This window comes from Papio anubis, chromosome 7, assembly GCF_008728515.1.
Source record: "Papio anubis isolate 15944 chromosome 7, Panubis1.0, whole genome shotgun sequence".
Lineage (NCBI taxonomy): Eukaryota > Metazoa > Chordata > Mammalia > Primates > Cercopithecidae > Papio > Papio anubis.
Window position 1 is genome coordinate 87513036 of NC_044982.1, and position 16917 is coordinate 87529952.

Here is a 16917-nt window from a genome sequence, read left to right on the forward strand (position 1 = left end):
CAGGAGGCCGGGGACGGTGGTTCATACCTGTAATCCCAGCACTTTGGGAGGCCGAGATGGGTGGATCACTTGAGGTCAGGAGTTTGAGACCAGGCTGGCCAACATGGCGAAGCCCCATCTCTACTAAAAATAGAAAAATTAGCCGGGTGTGGTAGCATGCACCTGTAATCCCAGCTACTGCAGTGGCTGAGGCAGGAGAATCACTTGAACCTGGGAGGCGAGGTTGCAGTGAGCTGAGATCACGCCACTGCTCTCCAGCCTGGATGACAGAGGGAGACTCTGTCTTGGAAAAAAAAAAATTGGAAGCAGGGGAAAGGGAGGAAAGACAGGTCACTATGAAAAAAAAGTGGCTTTTTTTTGGTTTTGTTTGTTTGTTTGTTTTTAACTTAATTAAGTGACTTATAAAATCATTCATTTCAGCAAGTTCTCCCAGGGCATTTAAAATATTATTGGGTGTAGGAGATTTTATAGGAATGCATGTATTATTTAAAGCAAGGCAAAGTGGTGTGATTCTTTCCTGGATGGAACTTCTGTGGGCAGCTGGAATTGTCAGTGCGGGGATTGGTTCCCATAGCACCCCGAGTTCTTCCCTCAAACACAAAGGCACCAGGTTCTCCAAAGCAACCATCTTCCTTCTACTCAACACTCCTCCTGCCTCACACCCACAGACTTGTCCTTAGAGGGCACCGGGCAGGCGTGTTCATTGTGCCACACTGTGCTCTGAACCTAGCATGCCAAAAAGCAGTCTGTTAGCAAGCTGACAATGGGGAGCTCATTGCCATCGATGCCACCAAAACGATTTGCCCAAATCAAGTTTATATCTGACATTTTATAGTAAACGGGCCTTTCTTTTTTCATTAGAGAAATCGTTACTGTTTTTCTTCTCCTCGGCATTTCCAGAGAGCCATTCACATTTAAAGCTCATGTTGGAACAGCAGGCTTCTACTGAAAATATTTACCTTTTCTTTTTTGGCAACTTGTCAGTGTTGGGGAAAATAGATGCTTCATTAAAATCTAAGCGCATGATGCTTGCTTTCCCACACATCAGTCAGTCTTCTTCCAAGATGAAAAGCATGGAGAGAGGTGTTGGGAAATCATTCTGGTCATATGTTTTTATGTATTTTTGGATGTCTCCTGGCATCCCGTTCTTCTTGTTCAAAAATAGGCATTTCAACACCTATAACTTATAGAGAGAATCCTAGAATAGGATCAGTTTCACCATTAGAGCATCAGAATTGGTCTTGACCCCCTGTGTGACCAGTGAGGTCTCCTCCCCTGGAGAGTCCATGGCCGAATGTAAGGGCAAAAAGAACCCTGCTGCCATTTCTCCAGCAGTACCAAGACCAGGGCCTCAACTTAGCTTTTCATTAATCTTCTTAACTGCCCCGGTAGATAAATATTGTAGAAAACATGATTTAGAGAGGTTGAGACCATGGCCCAAGGTCATGTAGAAGTGAGATTCCACCCCAGGACTCTCTGACCCCACTTTCTTCTCCCTGCTGTTTGCTGCTCTGTATCTTGCCAGGGGCCATGCTCTTGCCAGCCTCTTGCATTGGTCCTGGCCCTGGCCCTTTTCTTGGAGGTTCCCAGCTGAGAGAGCTGGACACTTGGGCCCAGTGTCCCTGACACTGCCATGGAGATGGGATGCCAGGCACATGGACCAAAGGTTTGGGAAACACCCCACTTCATGTCCACCCGACCCCTCCTCTCTATCCAGAAAGGAGGAAGTACAATGAGCTGATGCTCAGCCCATGTGGGCTGGGCCTAGAGGTGGCTCTGCCCTGCCTATAAAAGCGGGGAAGGAACCTTACAATAGATGCCAACAAACCCGGAGAAGGTTGGCCCCTGTTATGACTCCTTTGATCTTCACAGGGAGGTGAGCTCTTGCTCTATTAAAATTAAGAACCTCTGTTTATCAAGAGATACCATAAACACAGTGAGAAGATCAAGCATACACTGGGAGATTTTTATAACCTGTATTACCAACAAAGGATTAATTCTCAGTACAAACAAAATTAAACAATATATCACTTAAGCATATATACAATTGTATTAAACTAGTAGTATTTAAAAAGCAATGGCATGTGAGGTGGGCAGATAACCTGAGGTCAGGAGTTCAAGACCAGCCTGGCCAACATGGTGAAACCCTGTTTCTGCTAAAAAACACAAAACTTAGCCACATGTGGTGGTGGGCGCCTGTAATCCCGGCTACTTGGTTGGCTGAGGTGGGGAGAATCACTTGAACCTGGGAGGCGGAGGTTGCAGTGAGCCAAAATGGCGCCACTGCCCTCCAGCCTGGGCAACAGAGTGAGACGCCGTCTCAAAAAAAAAAAAAAAAAAAAAAAGGCAATGGCATGAATAACCCAAAAATTCTGATCATTTTTCTCTGAGAACCGGGGAGTGACAGGGAGGACACAGGAGTAGAGGCCCCCAGTGGGTCATGTTCCTGTTCTTGCATCAGGGGTGAAGGGTTCATGGGTATCCATTTTTTTATTAGGCTTTATAACTAACGTGTATGTGACATACAATCTTTTGTGCTTATCAAGTCATATGTTTTTAGAAAACAAAAAGAAAAACCAATCAGTTATTGTTACTACTTCCATTTTTACAGGTGGGAAAACTGAGGCTCGGTGGGGTCAAACTAGCAGCAAACACACACGTTGAATGCTTACTGTGTGCCAGACCCTTTACACGGATCATCCGATTTCATTTGTTTGACATCCCTCTATATATGATAACTATCATCATTGCAGTATGCAGAAGACTAAGGCCTAGCGAGACGGGAGAACTTCAAAGTCACTACCTGGTCACAGTTGTTGGTGAAGGCAAGGTCTTCACTCATGGCATGCCCTGTCTCCCTCCTGCAGGCTCCGAGGCACACTGTGGGTGACAGCTCCACTCTGTGGGCTTCCGCTTGGGAGCAGGCGTCAAGGCATCTAAGTCCACTTGCCCTGTGCTATCTCAGTGCCTGGACACCAGTGGCTTCCCCGGGCTGTGCTGCAGCCAGGTCGCTGAGGTAGGAAAGAGAGGAAGGGAAATAGGTGGAGGCAGAAGAGAAGATAGATAACACGGAAGTTAAATTTATTCCTGCTGCTCTTTGTTAAGGCCTTCAAGCTATAAAGAGATGGCTCTTCCCATGACTTCAGCCCCATCCTCAATCACTGCCCATGCCCACTTGGCTGACACTGCCAAATGGCTCTAGCACTGTTGAACTTCTGATGTCTCCTATGCCTCAACCTTGCTATTTCTTTGGTATAAATTTCTCTGACATTGATTTTGAATACAGTTTCAGCCTTTTGGAGCAGAAGTTTCCATTAAGCTTGGTGTCCCACCGAAGTGTTCAGGTCAACGTGCTGAGCCCTAGAGTTGTCCTCCCTTTCCCACTGCCAGCTACCCTACCTGGCCTCCCAAGAACTGTCTGTGGTGACTCTTGTATTCTCTGTCTTGATTCATGCCTGGGAAAATTCAGGGTATATGTTAAGGGGAAAACCTTAGGGAAACCTGAACCTTCAAAACTGGGTAGAATGAATGGATGGAATGGAAGAATTTACTGCAGCGAAATCATCTTCAAATTCCTTTTAGGTTGGAAGTTTCTTACCCTGGCAAGTCAAGAAGTACATTTAGTTATTTGTTTATAATCCATGTGCTACTGGGTGAAAGATTATAGGACGAGAACCTTTGAAATATATGTGTTAGGGATCTCTGCCCATCAATTTCCATCAAAAGAGCTTACCCGTGATTATCATTTAAGTGGATGGGACAGTAGGATTCCACTCACATAAAATGTTTGTCCCTGAGCGCCCAGGGAGGGTGTTACCTCCAGGGTCTCCTTCCTGTGGCTCTTCTGCATGAGTCCTACACCACCTCTTTTAACCTCAGGGAAGAGTCACTATTTTGTTTTTTAAAGTCAATCATATTTAAAGTTTCTGCTTTTGAGTATGCACTACGTGTTGATGTAGATTCTGGGATATAGAACAAACAGGCGCAGACTAGTGTGGGTGAGGTGGGGAACCCCTACTTCAGAAGGTGAACCTCAGAAGGAAGGCTGCCTGGGCCAGCGGTGTGTGCATGGTGGCAGGGAGCTGCAGCCACTAAGCCTTGGAAGAGTCTTTAATGGCACAGGGGAATGCTCTGTATAAAGCTCAGTAGGGGAAAAAAAGGATTTGGAAAGAAGGTGTATGCTAGAGGCAAAGAAAAAGACTAGAAGAAAATAACCAGCCAGGTGCAGTGGTGTGTACCTGTGGTCCTAGCTGCTTGGGAGGCTGAGGTGGGATGATTGCTTGAGCCTAGGTGTTCGAGGCTGCAGTGAGCTATGATCTGTGTCACTGCATTCCAGCCTGGGTGGCAGAATGAGACCCCATCTCTAAAACAAAAAAAGAAAAGAAAATAGCCAAAATATTTTTGCTTATTTCTCTATTTCCCAAAGTTTGGGCAAGAGCATATACTATTCTTATAATCAGAAGAAGTCCTCTTTTCCATTGCGTCTTAAATAGCTCTAAGATTTAGAATTTGTCTTGATGAAGGCATGGTCATCACACACACAGAGCTGGGCCCCGTGGGTGAGGGGCTCCCAGGGGCCTCTAAGCGGGGAGCTGTGGGTGTCAAGTGGCCGTGAAGAGAGCTGACCCAGGTTCGGGTGGCAAGATTCCCGGAGCCCCAGAGAAGTCAACTTTCTGTATCTACTAGAATCCAGGAAGAGTGTGCCCATGGCTGTCATTACCCCTCTGCTTCCCCGTTTCATGCTAGGCCTTTCTCAGATGCCTTCTCTGGGGGAGGCACTGTTGTTTGGGCGACTTTCTGGCTGCAGAGGGCAACCAGTGATAAAGGCAGATGCGAAGTATGAGGCAAGAAGGGAGGCCCCTGGCTGGGATGGCAGGCATTGGGAGAGACTTGTGGGAGCCCCTCACCCCTCTCTTTTTGGGGTGCTCTTGAGGAAGCTGGACTCCCCACCTCTAAAGACCCCTCCAGGGAACATAGATCCCAAACCCAAATGGAGATGAGCTGGCCAGCGAAGTCCAAGACCCCAGTCCCTTCCATTATAACCTAGAGTGGAGGCCTCTGTCTTCCAGGTTGAAACCTCATTATTTGGTACATCATAAGTTGTACGTCAGAGTAGAATTATAAAGGAAAGAGAAACAGATGTGAACTCTCAACAGCTGGGAGAGTTGAAAAGGCTCTGGAGTTCCGTTATAGAAATGTGCGTTTTAGCTGGCAGTGGTGTCTCACACCTGTAATCCCAGCACTTTGGGAGTTTGAGGCAGGTGGATCACTTGAGGTCGTGGGACTTTTCGAGACCAGCCTGGCCAACATGGCCAAATCCTGTCTCTATTAAAAATAAAAAAGTTAGCCGGGCATGGTGGTGTGTGCCTGTAGTCCCAGCTACTCGGGAGGCTGAGGCAGAAGAATCACTTGAACCCGGGAGGTGGAGGTTGCTTTGAGCCAAGATTGCACCACTGCCCTCCAGCCTGGGTGACTGAGTGAGACTCTTCCTCAAAGTAATAATAATTATTATTATTATAGTTCTTGTTTTTTAAAATAAGAAACAGAAATATGCATTGTTAGATACCAGCAGGACATCATAGCACTGAGGGAAACTAAACTCTCTCTTTGGGAAATAGCTTGGTTTCTTTTGTTGCCCTGGCCTGAGTTGTCATTTTAATTCTTTCACATCAGCCAGCATGGAGAAGAGGAGCCAGTTTTGCAAAATGACAGGGAACAGCCCCTGCTGGGGAGGGACTCTGTGATACAGTGTCCTTGTCTGAGTTTCCTGGGCCCGGGTTCCGGTCGCTGTGTGCCCGGAGCGCTGGGTGCCGACATTGAGCCTCCTCTGTGCTTTCAGGCATCCGCATGCTGGATGGCGACGTCACAGATGTGGTCGAGGCAAAGTCGCTGGGCATCAGACCCAACTACATCGACATTTACAGTGCCAGCTGGGGGCCGGACGACGATGGGAAGACGGTGGACGGGCCCGGCCGACTGGCTAAGCAGGCTTTCGAGTATGGCATTAAAAAGGTGTGAGTAACCCAGGGCTACAAGGGAGCACTCTGGGACAAGGGTGACAGTAAACATTTTTAACAATTAAATACCAGAGTGACACTGGCCACAGCCCTGAAACCAGACTGGAAAGACTCTGCTGTGCCAGGTGCCAGGGCCAGTGTGGAGGAGTCACTTGGGGAGTCTGAGAAGTGGCTCTTTACCAACGAGAGCAGAAGTGTTTTTGCCTTGTTCCAGAACAGCTGTTGCAGTGACAACCAGGTGGTCACTGCTAGCACGACCCCCTCTGCCTTGGAGTTTACCTATCCCTGGCTGAAGGGGGTACACAGGTGGGTGACAGGGGTCCAAGGCAGCTCCCCGGCCTGTTACTTGGACTATGCAGGGGCCTCGGCCCACCTGCCCTTAGAAACACCCAGCCGTGGAACTTTCTGCATTCGTCGCGGAGTATGTACTCACCCAGGCCGCACTGCAGCAGGAAGCAGTGGTCAGGGTGTCCCCTACCAGCACACAGCCCAGCCCAATTCGAACTTCTCCAGGAGAACCTCACAAGGGGCTAGGCAGAGCAAAGATGCTTCTCTGCTGATGGGCCAAGGGGAGGCTGGCAGGCTCCTGCGAGGCCACCCGCCAGCCACTCTGTGGTCTTTGGTTCCGGATCCTTGTGTGTCAGGAAGGCTGAGGAAGAGGGAGGGGGTGGCTGCAGATGAGCCAGTTCTTACAAGCAGGGTGGCAAGGCAGATTTCTGGGTGAGGACAGCTTCTTGGAGCAGGCAGACAGAGCTGTGGTCAGCTTCCAGGAGGCCCTGGGTGGCTGAACAGGCCCCAGCCCAAAGTTCAATGTGTGGTCAGTGACTGTTGTATAGAGTGGGCACAGGGAGTTCCAGCAGGAAGTCCAGGCTTCTCTGACTTCTCCTGTGGGGGATGGGAGAATGGGGAGGTGGTGGCAGGAGTCAAGCCCATTAAATTTATATCATTTAAAATATTTTTAAAGTTCTCATCGTATTATAACCCATGCATAGTGATTACACAGTGGCTCATAAACAGCTAATAAGTCAGTCAGATAATAGGAAGAGATTATATTGCGAACAGTCTTTCTCTGTCTCTCTGTGCCCACCCCCGAGTCCTGTCCCACAGAGGAGGAATCTGTTTTTAAACTGTGTTCATGATTTCCTTTCTCTAAGTAATATCATTTGATTGCTTTCCTGGGTGCATTGAGTTTGGTCACTATCTATTACTTTCCTCTTATGGGGATGAGCATTTTTCTCTTAGAAGACCCCCCAGGCCTGCTGCCTTGCTGCCCTGCTGCCCTGCTGAAACCCTGGAGTTTCTTCCACTTCCTACCTTTCCCGGGCATCAGGCCTACACTGCATCTTCTACCTCCTGCCAGCTTCACCCGCCTGCACCTCCTCTGAAGGACTTGGTGTCATTCTGCAAGTGTGAGACAGAAGCTTCCTTCTCTACTGCCCCCACCCCCCAACCACTCAGGGCTTGAATGCCTGAGAAACCAATGACCAAATATGGGGTATCTACCCCCATGTCCCTCCAAGTTTAGTACTCACCCAGACACTCAATGTGAGAAGGAAAATTAAGGAAGAGGGGCAGTGTAGACACACACATGCACGCACACAGCACGGGACCTAGTGTGCATCCTTGTGACACTGGACAGCTTCCTTTGTCTCCATTCCTCCAAGAAAACACCAAGGCAGCTTCAATCAGGCTGCTGAGCCCTCAAGCCAGGCCCGAGGCTGGGCCGAGTGAGTGCTGGCAGACTCAGGTATGACCAAGTCAGCTGCTATCCACCAAGTACTGCCGAATACATAAATCACCCTTCTATTACTTGGTTCCCAGCCCCAACTCACTGGATTGCTTGGATCTCCGTCTTGATGACAAACGAGACATCTTAAAAATTAAGCTAAATTTAAGCTTCGGAGAGGGTGGGTAAGCTGGAGATGGCATTTCCTGCATAGAACATATTGCTTTGGATGGGGTTACTGCGGAGCGTCTGTCATTTCTATGGGATGATTTCCAAAGATTGAGCTCCTAGGATGAGGCACCCTCTCTCCAGGAGGGGTCCTGGTTGTTTGACAGTGATCGTTTGGGCTGTCTGGTTCACTGAGCCTGTGCGAGGCTTGGGGAGGTTGGAGCTGCAGAGAGGGATCTTTGCATTCTGAGTTCTGAGCAGTGTTGGTTTCATCCAGCTGTCAGGGGAGTGGGAAAGTTGCAGAGAGGATCATGTGGTTTCCCCTCATCCTTGTCACAGTTTCGTGAAATACTGAGGTCATTTGATTTTTTTTTTTCGTCATTTGGAAGTAAAATATGTCATACAGAGAAACTTAAATTGCACCTGTCTCAATCTGTCACTGAAAATCCTCCTAGAAATTTGATGATCTCAAACCAAACCACATTCCCCCATCTGTTTTTCCCCCTTGTGGCCCTATTTGTCACCTACAATCTTCTGTAAAATCCGACTTTATCTTTGGTAGATGATGTGGTCTGGTGGTGGGAGACTGTAGAAGCTGTAACTTGGCATAAAGATCTGTTTAATGTTGGTCCTTAGGAAGCCTTACTCCTCTCACACCTGGTTATTCAGAAGGGCGATTAGACATTGCTGTGGCTAAAGACACTGGCCGCCTCCAGGTAGCCGGTGTTTGCTAGCCCTCAGTAGCAGTGCTTCTGAGCTCATGAAATGAGCTCTCCCTCCCCAGGGAAGACTCTGAAATACGATTTGATTGGGTTGAAGTTGTGAGTTTACTGAAAAGAAGTGCAAGTTCACGGCTAGGGTTGAAATGTCCCCTACAGCTTCTGTCCCATGGCTTCCATGAAGCCACTGGAAGATCTGGGAAGTGAAAATAAAGTCTTCAGAGACAGTTAAAACATCTCTACACTCCTCAGATCTGACTGTTTCCTCACCTCATTTCCATGTCTCCTTCCCGGAAACCGTTTTAAGGAGGGGAAAGGTTGTTGATACGTTGACACCTATGAGGGTGGGTTGGTCTCATAATAAATGCATGGTGCATGCTGTAAATGCAAACCTTGAGCATTTCAGGCTCTTGGTATTCAAAGTGGGGTCCAGAGCCAGCAGCACTGACATCCTCTGGGACCTCATTAGGGATGCACACTCTCAGGCCCACCCTGGACTTTGGGGTGCAAGTCTGCATTGTAACAGGGTTCCCAGGTGACTCCAGGGTGTACACATTCAAGTTTGGGGAGCGCTGTTTTTGGCCATTCTCTCTGCTCCTGGAGCAATAAGGTTGCATGCTCCACCTTGCAAACGGACATTTTATGAGTCATTTCAAGTGGGGTGGGGAGTTAGGAGTGGCAGTGTCTAGGACTAATTCTCACCTGGAATAAGGAGAGGCTCTGATGGGTTAAATACCTTTTGATTTGCATTGTAGTTGCTTTAAACCGGCTTCAGCTGAATCTCTTCCTGCAGGTAATCACATGCACACACACACACCAGCTTCCTGAGCAATTTGTGCCTTCTTCTCAGAAGGTTAGCTTTTCTGGGAGTGACCTTTCTGTTAAACTCTTGGCCACCCAGACAAGGTTCACCTTGCGGATGCAGAAAGCAGAGTGGACAAGGCAGCCTTAAGCTGCGGGGCTGCGTGGGCTTCAAGAACTTTCCTGTGGGCTTTCTTGGGAGCCTCAAGTTGGAGCTGGAGTCTCCTTGGTTTACAAACCTCTGTGGCGTGAGTGTACAGAGCAGGCAGGTCCAGTCATTGTGCTCCAAAAGTGAGTGTGACATGTTTGGTCAGCAGCAGACTTCAATTTGGCTCTATGGGGATTGCAGAATTGGGGTGTAAGTTATCTTTAAATTGGCCAATTGTTGAGCATAAGTATAAATTTCCTGCATTTGTTTGGGAAGGAGGGTCCTCAGTAAAGATGTGGTAGCCAGCTAGTGGCTCCAGTTTCCCGTGGAAGTGGACGCTGGCCCTGCTCTCGGGCCGGCTGTGTACCACCAGCCCATCCAGCCATCTGGACTATATTGGTCAGTTCAGTCTTCCACTCGCTAATCTTTAGCTGGTATTTGTGGCTGGAATGATTCTCAATGTGGTCAGAAATCATCCATCCTGTGGGTATGGGATAGAGCAGAGCTTCAGGAATCTGCCCTGACAGCTGCTGTCTTTCAAACACTTGCTTTTGTGTGTACGTTCTTAACAATGTACACCGGTGCACAGCTGGGCATGGCGGCGCACTTCTGTAAGCACAGCTACCCTGAAGGCTGAGGCAGGAGGATCGCCTGAGCCCAGGAGTTCCAGACCAGCCTGGGTAAGACCCCTGTCTCAAAAAAAAAAAAAAAAAAAAAAAAGGAAAGAAAACCTACACACAAATGAGGCTCTGGACTTGGCTAGTGATGTGACTCAGACCACCCTGATACTTACCCACAGCAGAGACCACGGGGAGCTCTGACAGGACACCCACAAGCTGCTACCAGCTTCCTGGACATAACCTTTTTCACCTATTCTGTCTTCACCCAGAGTTCATGGTCCTATCCCTCTCACTGTGCAAGAAGGGTACTTCTTCAAGTATGTTTTCCAGAAAAATCATTCTTTTCCCCACCAGATCAGCTCTTTCAACCCAGAAAAATTAAAGTTATAAATTCCACCATCATCTGTAATCTCAGTGTTATTTGCAGCACTGCTAGGTCTCTTTGATCCTAGGCCATTATAATGGAAATGATAGGCATGGCTGTGGAATCGAGCAGCTTGTGTTGGGACCCTGGATTTTCCTGTGAGGAACAGAGGAGTCTTTCTGGCCGCTTTCTCTCGTATGAGCCTGTGATTCTGCAATTTTAGGGCTGCTGTCACAGGCAAAAGCACACCATTAAAATCGAAACAGCCCCCAAAACCATGCTCTCAGCAGCATCCAGATGGTCTGAACGCACCCTTCTTATCCCCTTTGAAGGAACATTTGGGAGATGGGACTCTAGATCGGGGGTGAGACCCACCCTATGAAGTTCTGGCTGCGGGGCTAAGCCTTCTTCCTCTTGTTCCCTCTAGGGCCGGCAGGGCCTGGGCTCCATTTTCGTCTGGGCATCTGGGAATGGTGGGAGAGAGGGAGACTACTGCTCTTGTGATGGCTACACCAACAGCATCTACACCATCTCCGTCAGCAGCGCCACCGAGAATGGCTACAAGCCCTGGTACCTGGAAGAGTGTGCCTCCACCCTGGCGACCACCTACAGCAGCGGAGCCTTTTATGAGCGAAAAATCGTAAGTTCTCCTGGCAAGTTGGAGTGCTTACAGTGTGTGCTTCAGCCCTCTGGGAATGAGTTTCTTCTCCCTTTCTCAGAAATATGGGTTAGATTGAGGCCAGATTATTCTGGATCCCAGGGTCCCAGCCTCACCCATCGGCAAACAATTTGAGCCTCGAGGTAAACCCCAGTCCCTTGGCAGCCTTCCTCGGACACTGGCTTTCTAATCTTCGCACAGAAATAGCAATTAAACCCCTCTCTGGTTTTAGAGATCTAAAAATATTATTTAAGAATGAGGTTCCTTCTTATGATGTCTTGTTTTAACTCTGAAATTCTGTGGTCACATCTCTTGGAATCCAATGAACCCATCCAGTTCCAGCATGTACAATAGAGTAAGAGAAAGACTTAGTTTTATACTGAGACATTCTGGAAATCCAAGAGTTTTTCTAGGCATTATGTTGCTACAGAAATACTTTTCCTGGACACTTTTAAGTCGAGCAGTGGTTTCTGTCTGTTCCACTCACTTAAGTGAACATAAGCATGATTTATCTTTTAAAAGGTAACTGTTTTAGTACTCCAGTAGAATTTATGCTTTTTCTTTCCCTACATACTTTCCTACTTTAAAAAAAAAAAAAAAAAAAAAAAGGAGGAAGGGAGGGTTTCCAGTTCAAATTAATGCAGCATTGAAATGCACCGTCATTAAGTTGACTTGTAGACATTTTGAAAATGAGACCATGGAGCTGGCCAGACATGGTTAAATTTTAAAGCTCACTAGCATCTTTTCATTTCTCTGGCTGCTCAACCACATCTTTAGAAGTTATTCGCAAATTTATTTTTACACTTTTCTGTGGGAGCATACAGGCTTCCTGTTCTGTGCTTTGCTCCGTACCGGCGAAAGGTCAGCTGCCATCGTTCCGTCACCACCCTGGTAGCGACTTGGGCTGGTTAACTAAGGTATTAATTTGTTATTTTCCTTTTCTGCCCGAGTACACACCCCTGGGACGGGCAGCTGAGATGCTGAATGGTGTCCTGTTTACGTAGAAATCCAGCTCATTTGAGCCCAGACTTGCTGGGGTCTTATTAGACAGACACTTGTGCCAAAACCCAACATAGTCTTGTTGGCCGAATGGATGCAAGTTCGAATTCGCTAAGTTATGGGACAGTTTATAACGTGGACTGTGTGCAGGCAGGATGGTGTCTGTCAACCCTGCAAGCAGGACTTGCAGCTTTATTTGCAGCACGAATCACGCCAGCATGTATGTTCATATGCCATGCATGTGCATATGCCTTGGCTATAAAATGCTTTGATTTTCTTTCTTTCTTTCTTTTTAAATTCTCTTCCATGAGCAATAGTATGTGGGTAAGAAGGGCATAGTTTGGAGAGGGGTAAAAGGGAAAACATACTTTGTCTTGGTCGCTGCCCGGGAAGTCTGCTCTGACAGTATGAACAGTGTTATTTTCAGCTCTACCAGAGCCCAGGTTTTGCTCTGAGTCCTCTTAGACATACTCCAGGGAGACGAGTGCTGCTCAGGACAGTCGACGTATCACAGTCCCAGCATTCAGCAGGACTTTAATGGCAATCACAACCCTGTCCCCCTGCATTCTCTGTCCCTCTGAGTCTGGGAAATGTGAACAGGTGCCCACCTGGAGCGAGGGAGGTCCCATGGTGAGACATGACTCTTTATAGAGGAGTAAAACCTAAAGAAAGCATCTCTCACCAGAACAGGAGGGTATGTTCATTCACTGAACAGGAGCTGTATCCCAGGCATAGCACTAGGACTCAGGAGGGGCTGTCCACCTTGGTTCAGCCATCACTTCCAGGGTAGGCCCCTCTGTCCACTCCCCAAGACCACCTTCTCTGAAGCTGGAGAACCAGCTGTGAGCCTCACATGCTCTTGGGAGCATGGCCTCCTGCCCAGCCACCCTAGTTTCTCCTCCTGGCCACCATTTACCAAGCACAAGAATGTTCAGGTGCCCAGCTGTAATCTGCCGAGAACCCCTGAAATCTATATCATGGTGTCCATTTGCATATGAAGATGCTGGGCTCAGAGAGGGGGCATTCTTGTCCCTTTTCCCATGCCCTCAGCTGCCCTCCCCATGTTGAGGTATCCTGGCCCCACTGAAACAAGCAAGGAGGAAGCTAGTCTCTGTTGGCATTCCTGTCGAATCTTCCTGTGTGCGTGACACAGGCCAGACCCCCCCTTCCCTAGACAGTTGTTGGCCCAGCTAAAACGTGTGCAAGGAAGGTGCTGAGTTTGGAAGAGGATCTGCATTGCTCTCACTGTGAAACTGATTCTCAAAGTTTAGGCAAATCGGCTACTAGAGCCCTGTGGTGGGTGGGTGTGACTTTCCTATTCCTGCCGTAACAAATGATCACAAACTTAGCAGCTTAAAACAGCACAAATTGATATCTCATGGTCCTGTAGGCCAGAAGTCCAGGAGTTTCAACCGAGTCTCTGCTTTGAGTCTTGCGAGGCCGAGGCCAAGGTGCTGGCAGGGCTGTGGTTCCTTCTGGAGGCTCCAGGGAGAGTCTGTTTCCTTGCCCACTTGGGCTGTTGGCAGCGTTGGCAAAACTCAGGTCCCTGTGGTTCTGGGACTGAATTTCCCATTTCCTTGTTGGCTGTCAGCTGGGGCCCATTCTCAGCCTCTAGAGGCCACCCACATTCTTTGGCTTGCTCCTCAACTCCCTCTTCAATGCCAGCAGCAGTGGGTCTAGTCCTAATGCTTCCTCTCTCTGACAGCCTTGCTGCCTTCCTCTTCCAAGGTGAAGGGGCCTGTGGTGGCACCAGGTCTACTCAGAGAATCCAGGATCATCTTCCTGCTTTAAGGCTGGCTGGCTACCAACCTTAACTCCATCTGCAAAGCTCATCGGAATAACACCAGGGGACAAAGACGATGGGGACCACAATCTCACCTAGTACAGCTGAACCCACACAGGCTGAACCCCCAGCACCTGCTTCCCATTTCAGTCCAAAGGGAGATACACGTCAGCCCGAGCGGTAGTGAGGTCCAGACTCCATCCCACACCCAGCCTGGACCAGTGCCTCCGAGGAGGGCAGGCAGAGCCTCCAGCTAGCAGTGCCTGCCTTGTTGCCCTGCGCAGCCGGCCTTGGGAGGTCAAGAACACGCCAGGTTGATCTGCTTCTTCAGAAGGACATCCTGGTGGAGGACCCTACTTATGACCTGCTGGCTAAAGGCAGAAACTCTCTCAGCCACCTGGGTACCTCTAGCTGCTCTGAAGTCAGGGGGTGACTTAGGGGTCACTAGCGTGGACTCTGATGGTCTTGCCATGGGTATTCTTGGGTGTTGGTGACAGGGCACAAAGTCCAGCAGACCCAGGGAGGAGGACTTGTGGGGTGCTTCTTGGTTTCATGTTGTTTTACCATTTTTTCCACATGAGCTTCTGCAGTAGAGAGGGAACCAGCTGATCTGTTATTATCAAAGCTTATGGTCTGTGCTCCCAGCTGGCCTCCTTGTCCCTGTCTGTCTTCTTGCAAAGTGATTTAGCAGGGAGCACCAGATGTTGTGGAAACCTGTGGTTGCTGAGAGATGCATTTGCCTAACACCTTATTTGTTCCTGGGACCCAGGGTCATGCTTGCCAGTTAGTGGCACCTGAAGTAGCCTTGCCTTCTCCAGAGAGTGAATTAGCCTGTCTGCCATCACCGCCTCACTGTGCTTGTCTCTCCCCAGGTCACCACCGATCTGCGTCAGCGCTGTACCGATGGCCACACCGGGACCTCAGTCTCTGCCCCCATGGTGGCTGGCATCATCGCCTTGGCTCTAGAAGCAAAGTAAGTTCCCACTTTCCTTTTTTTTAAAAAAAAGTTCATATTGTGGTAAAATACATATAACATTTGCCATTTTCACCATGTTGAAGTGGACAGCTCAGTGGCATTAAGCACATTTGCTGAGTTGTGCGCCCTGTTCCACCATCCCTCCCCCAGAGCTGTGTCTTCTTCCCAGGCTGAAACCCTATGCCTGCAGCCCTACCTACAGCTTCCCAGGTTAGTCAGCTCAGGCTGCCGTAACAGAGTCCCACGGACTGGGCAGCTCAAACAATAGAAATTTAGTTTCTCAAAGTTCTGGAGCCTGGAATTCCTGGATCAAGGTGTCAGCAGAGTTGGTGTCTTCTTGGCTTGCAGAAAGCTGACTTCTCCCCTTCTGCTGTGTCATCTTTTTATAAGGACACTGGTCATATTGGATTAGGGCCCACCCTAATAATCTCATTTTATGTTAATTACCTTTTTAAAGGCTTTATCTCCAAATATAATCATATTCTGAGGTACTGGGGTCTAAGACTTCAATGAATAAATTTTGGAGCGGACATAGTTCAGCCTATAACACTCCCCATTGACCCCCACCTTAGCCTCTGGCAACCACCATTCTACTTTCTGTCTCTATGAATTTGACTACTTTAGGTGCCTCATGTAAGTGGAATCACACAGGATTTGTCCTTTGGTGCCTGGCTTATTTCACTTAACATAATGTCTTTAAGGTTCACCCATTTGTAGTACGTATCAAAATTTCCTTCCTTCTTTTAGGCCATCCTGATGGGCGTGAAGTGGTTTCTTCCTTAAAGCCCAAGTCTCCTAGCTTTTGTAGGACACGGGGGCTGGTTGGGCCAGAGCCCAAGGCCTGCCTCTGATTCTGCACCTCACACCAAGATCACACTTTAGGTTGCTTTAGCTTCTTTTTAGGAACTTTCACTTGTAAATTGACAATCAAGAAAAACTCTTGAGTTGTGTATGTGTCGTTGGTTCAGACAGAAAAGCAAGTTAACTGCACATGCAATCATAGGGTCAAAACCAAATTGTACTTTAGTCATCACAACTGGCAGAGAACAAACTAGCCCTCTGCAGTAGCCATCTGTTGTAGATGAGTTTTTAAATAACTCAAAAAGAATGGTTGGGATGCCTAAATGCTTGTAATTACGTATGTTTGCATGTGGATTTGCACAAGACAAACTGAGCATAACACTCAAATGCTACCAATTTAACGAAGAAACAGTTTGATATTTTTAATTTCCAGGCCAAAATGTTAGCTTCTGTGTCCTGAGGCTCTTTTTAAAAATTCTAAGTAATTAGTTGTTTGTGTGGAAACTCAAATTTGCATACTCTACCCTTCCTTGCACTGTATTTTCCTCCATTCCTTATTGGAAACATGCAAAGAGCTAAATAGAAAACAAACCCTGCTTCGGGACATGTTGTCCCCTTAAACTTGGTCAGTGGGCACATGAAAGCTCAGACGGTCATCTTCCTCATCGTTTTAGCTCCTCCTCTGAAACATACAGGTGGCGAATCAGGCAAACGTCATTTGGAACAATGTCAATCTGAAGCATTTTACACCTACAGGATTGGTCAGGGAAGGAACAGTTGATGTCTGGGGATTTGAAAGCCTGTGTTGAGCAGATCTGCAGCTTGGGATGGCTCTCGCCTGTTCTGGTTGGCCTCAGGACTGCCTTCTGTCTCTGTTCACTACTGCTGTGGAAGGAACTGGGGCAAAGCCAGATGGTTCTGGGTGGAGATGCTCCCTGAGAGTCTAGGGAGGGCCCCCAGACAGCGTGCAGCCAGAATGAAGGAAGACCCACACGTGTTGGAATTCTGCAAAGGGGGTCCAATGGTTTTGGGACAGTCTTGGTACTTTTCAAACATCCCTTCTTCATCAAAAAACATTTTCAACATCATCTCTTAGACATATTTTCTGTGCAGTTATATTTGTGATTTTATTACTAG

The 16917-nt window shown here is 48.1% G+C and overlaps 1 protein-coding gene across 2 annotated transcripts in view; it reads left to right on the forward strand.

Moving 5' to 3' along the window:
- PCSK6 (proprotein convertase subtilisin/kexin type 6) overlaps window positions 1-16917 on the forward strand; it is a 157804-nt gene that overhangs the window by 57025 nt on the left and 83862 nt on the right. For both annotated transcript variants that reach the window (XM_021940917.2, XM_031668291.1), the window contains exons 7-9: window positions 5840-6012; window positions 10991-11203; window positions 14876-14976. In XM_021940917.2, coding sequence (XP_021796609.1) covers window positions 5840-6012; window positions 10991-11203; window positions 14876-14976 — 487 coding nt within the window. The remainder of the gene's footprint in view (window positions 1-5839; window positions 6013-10990; window positions 11204-14875; window positions 14977-16917) is intronic.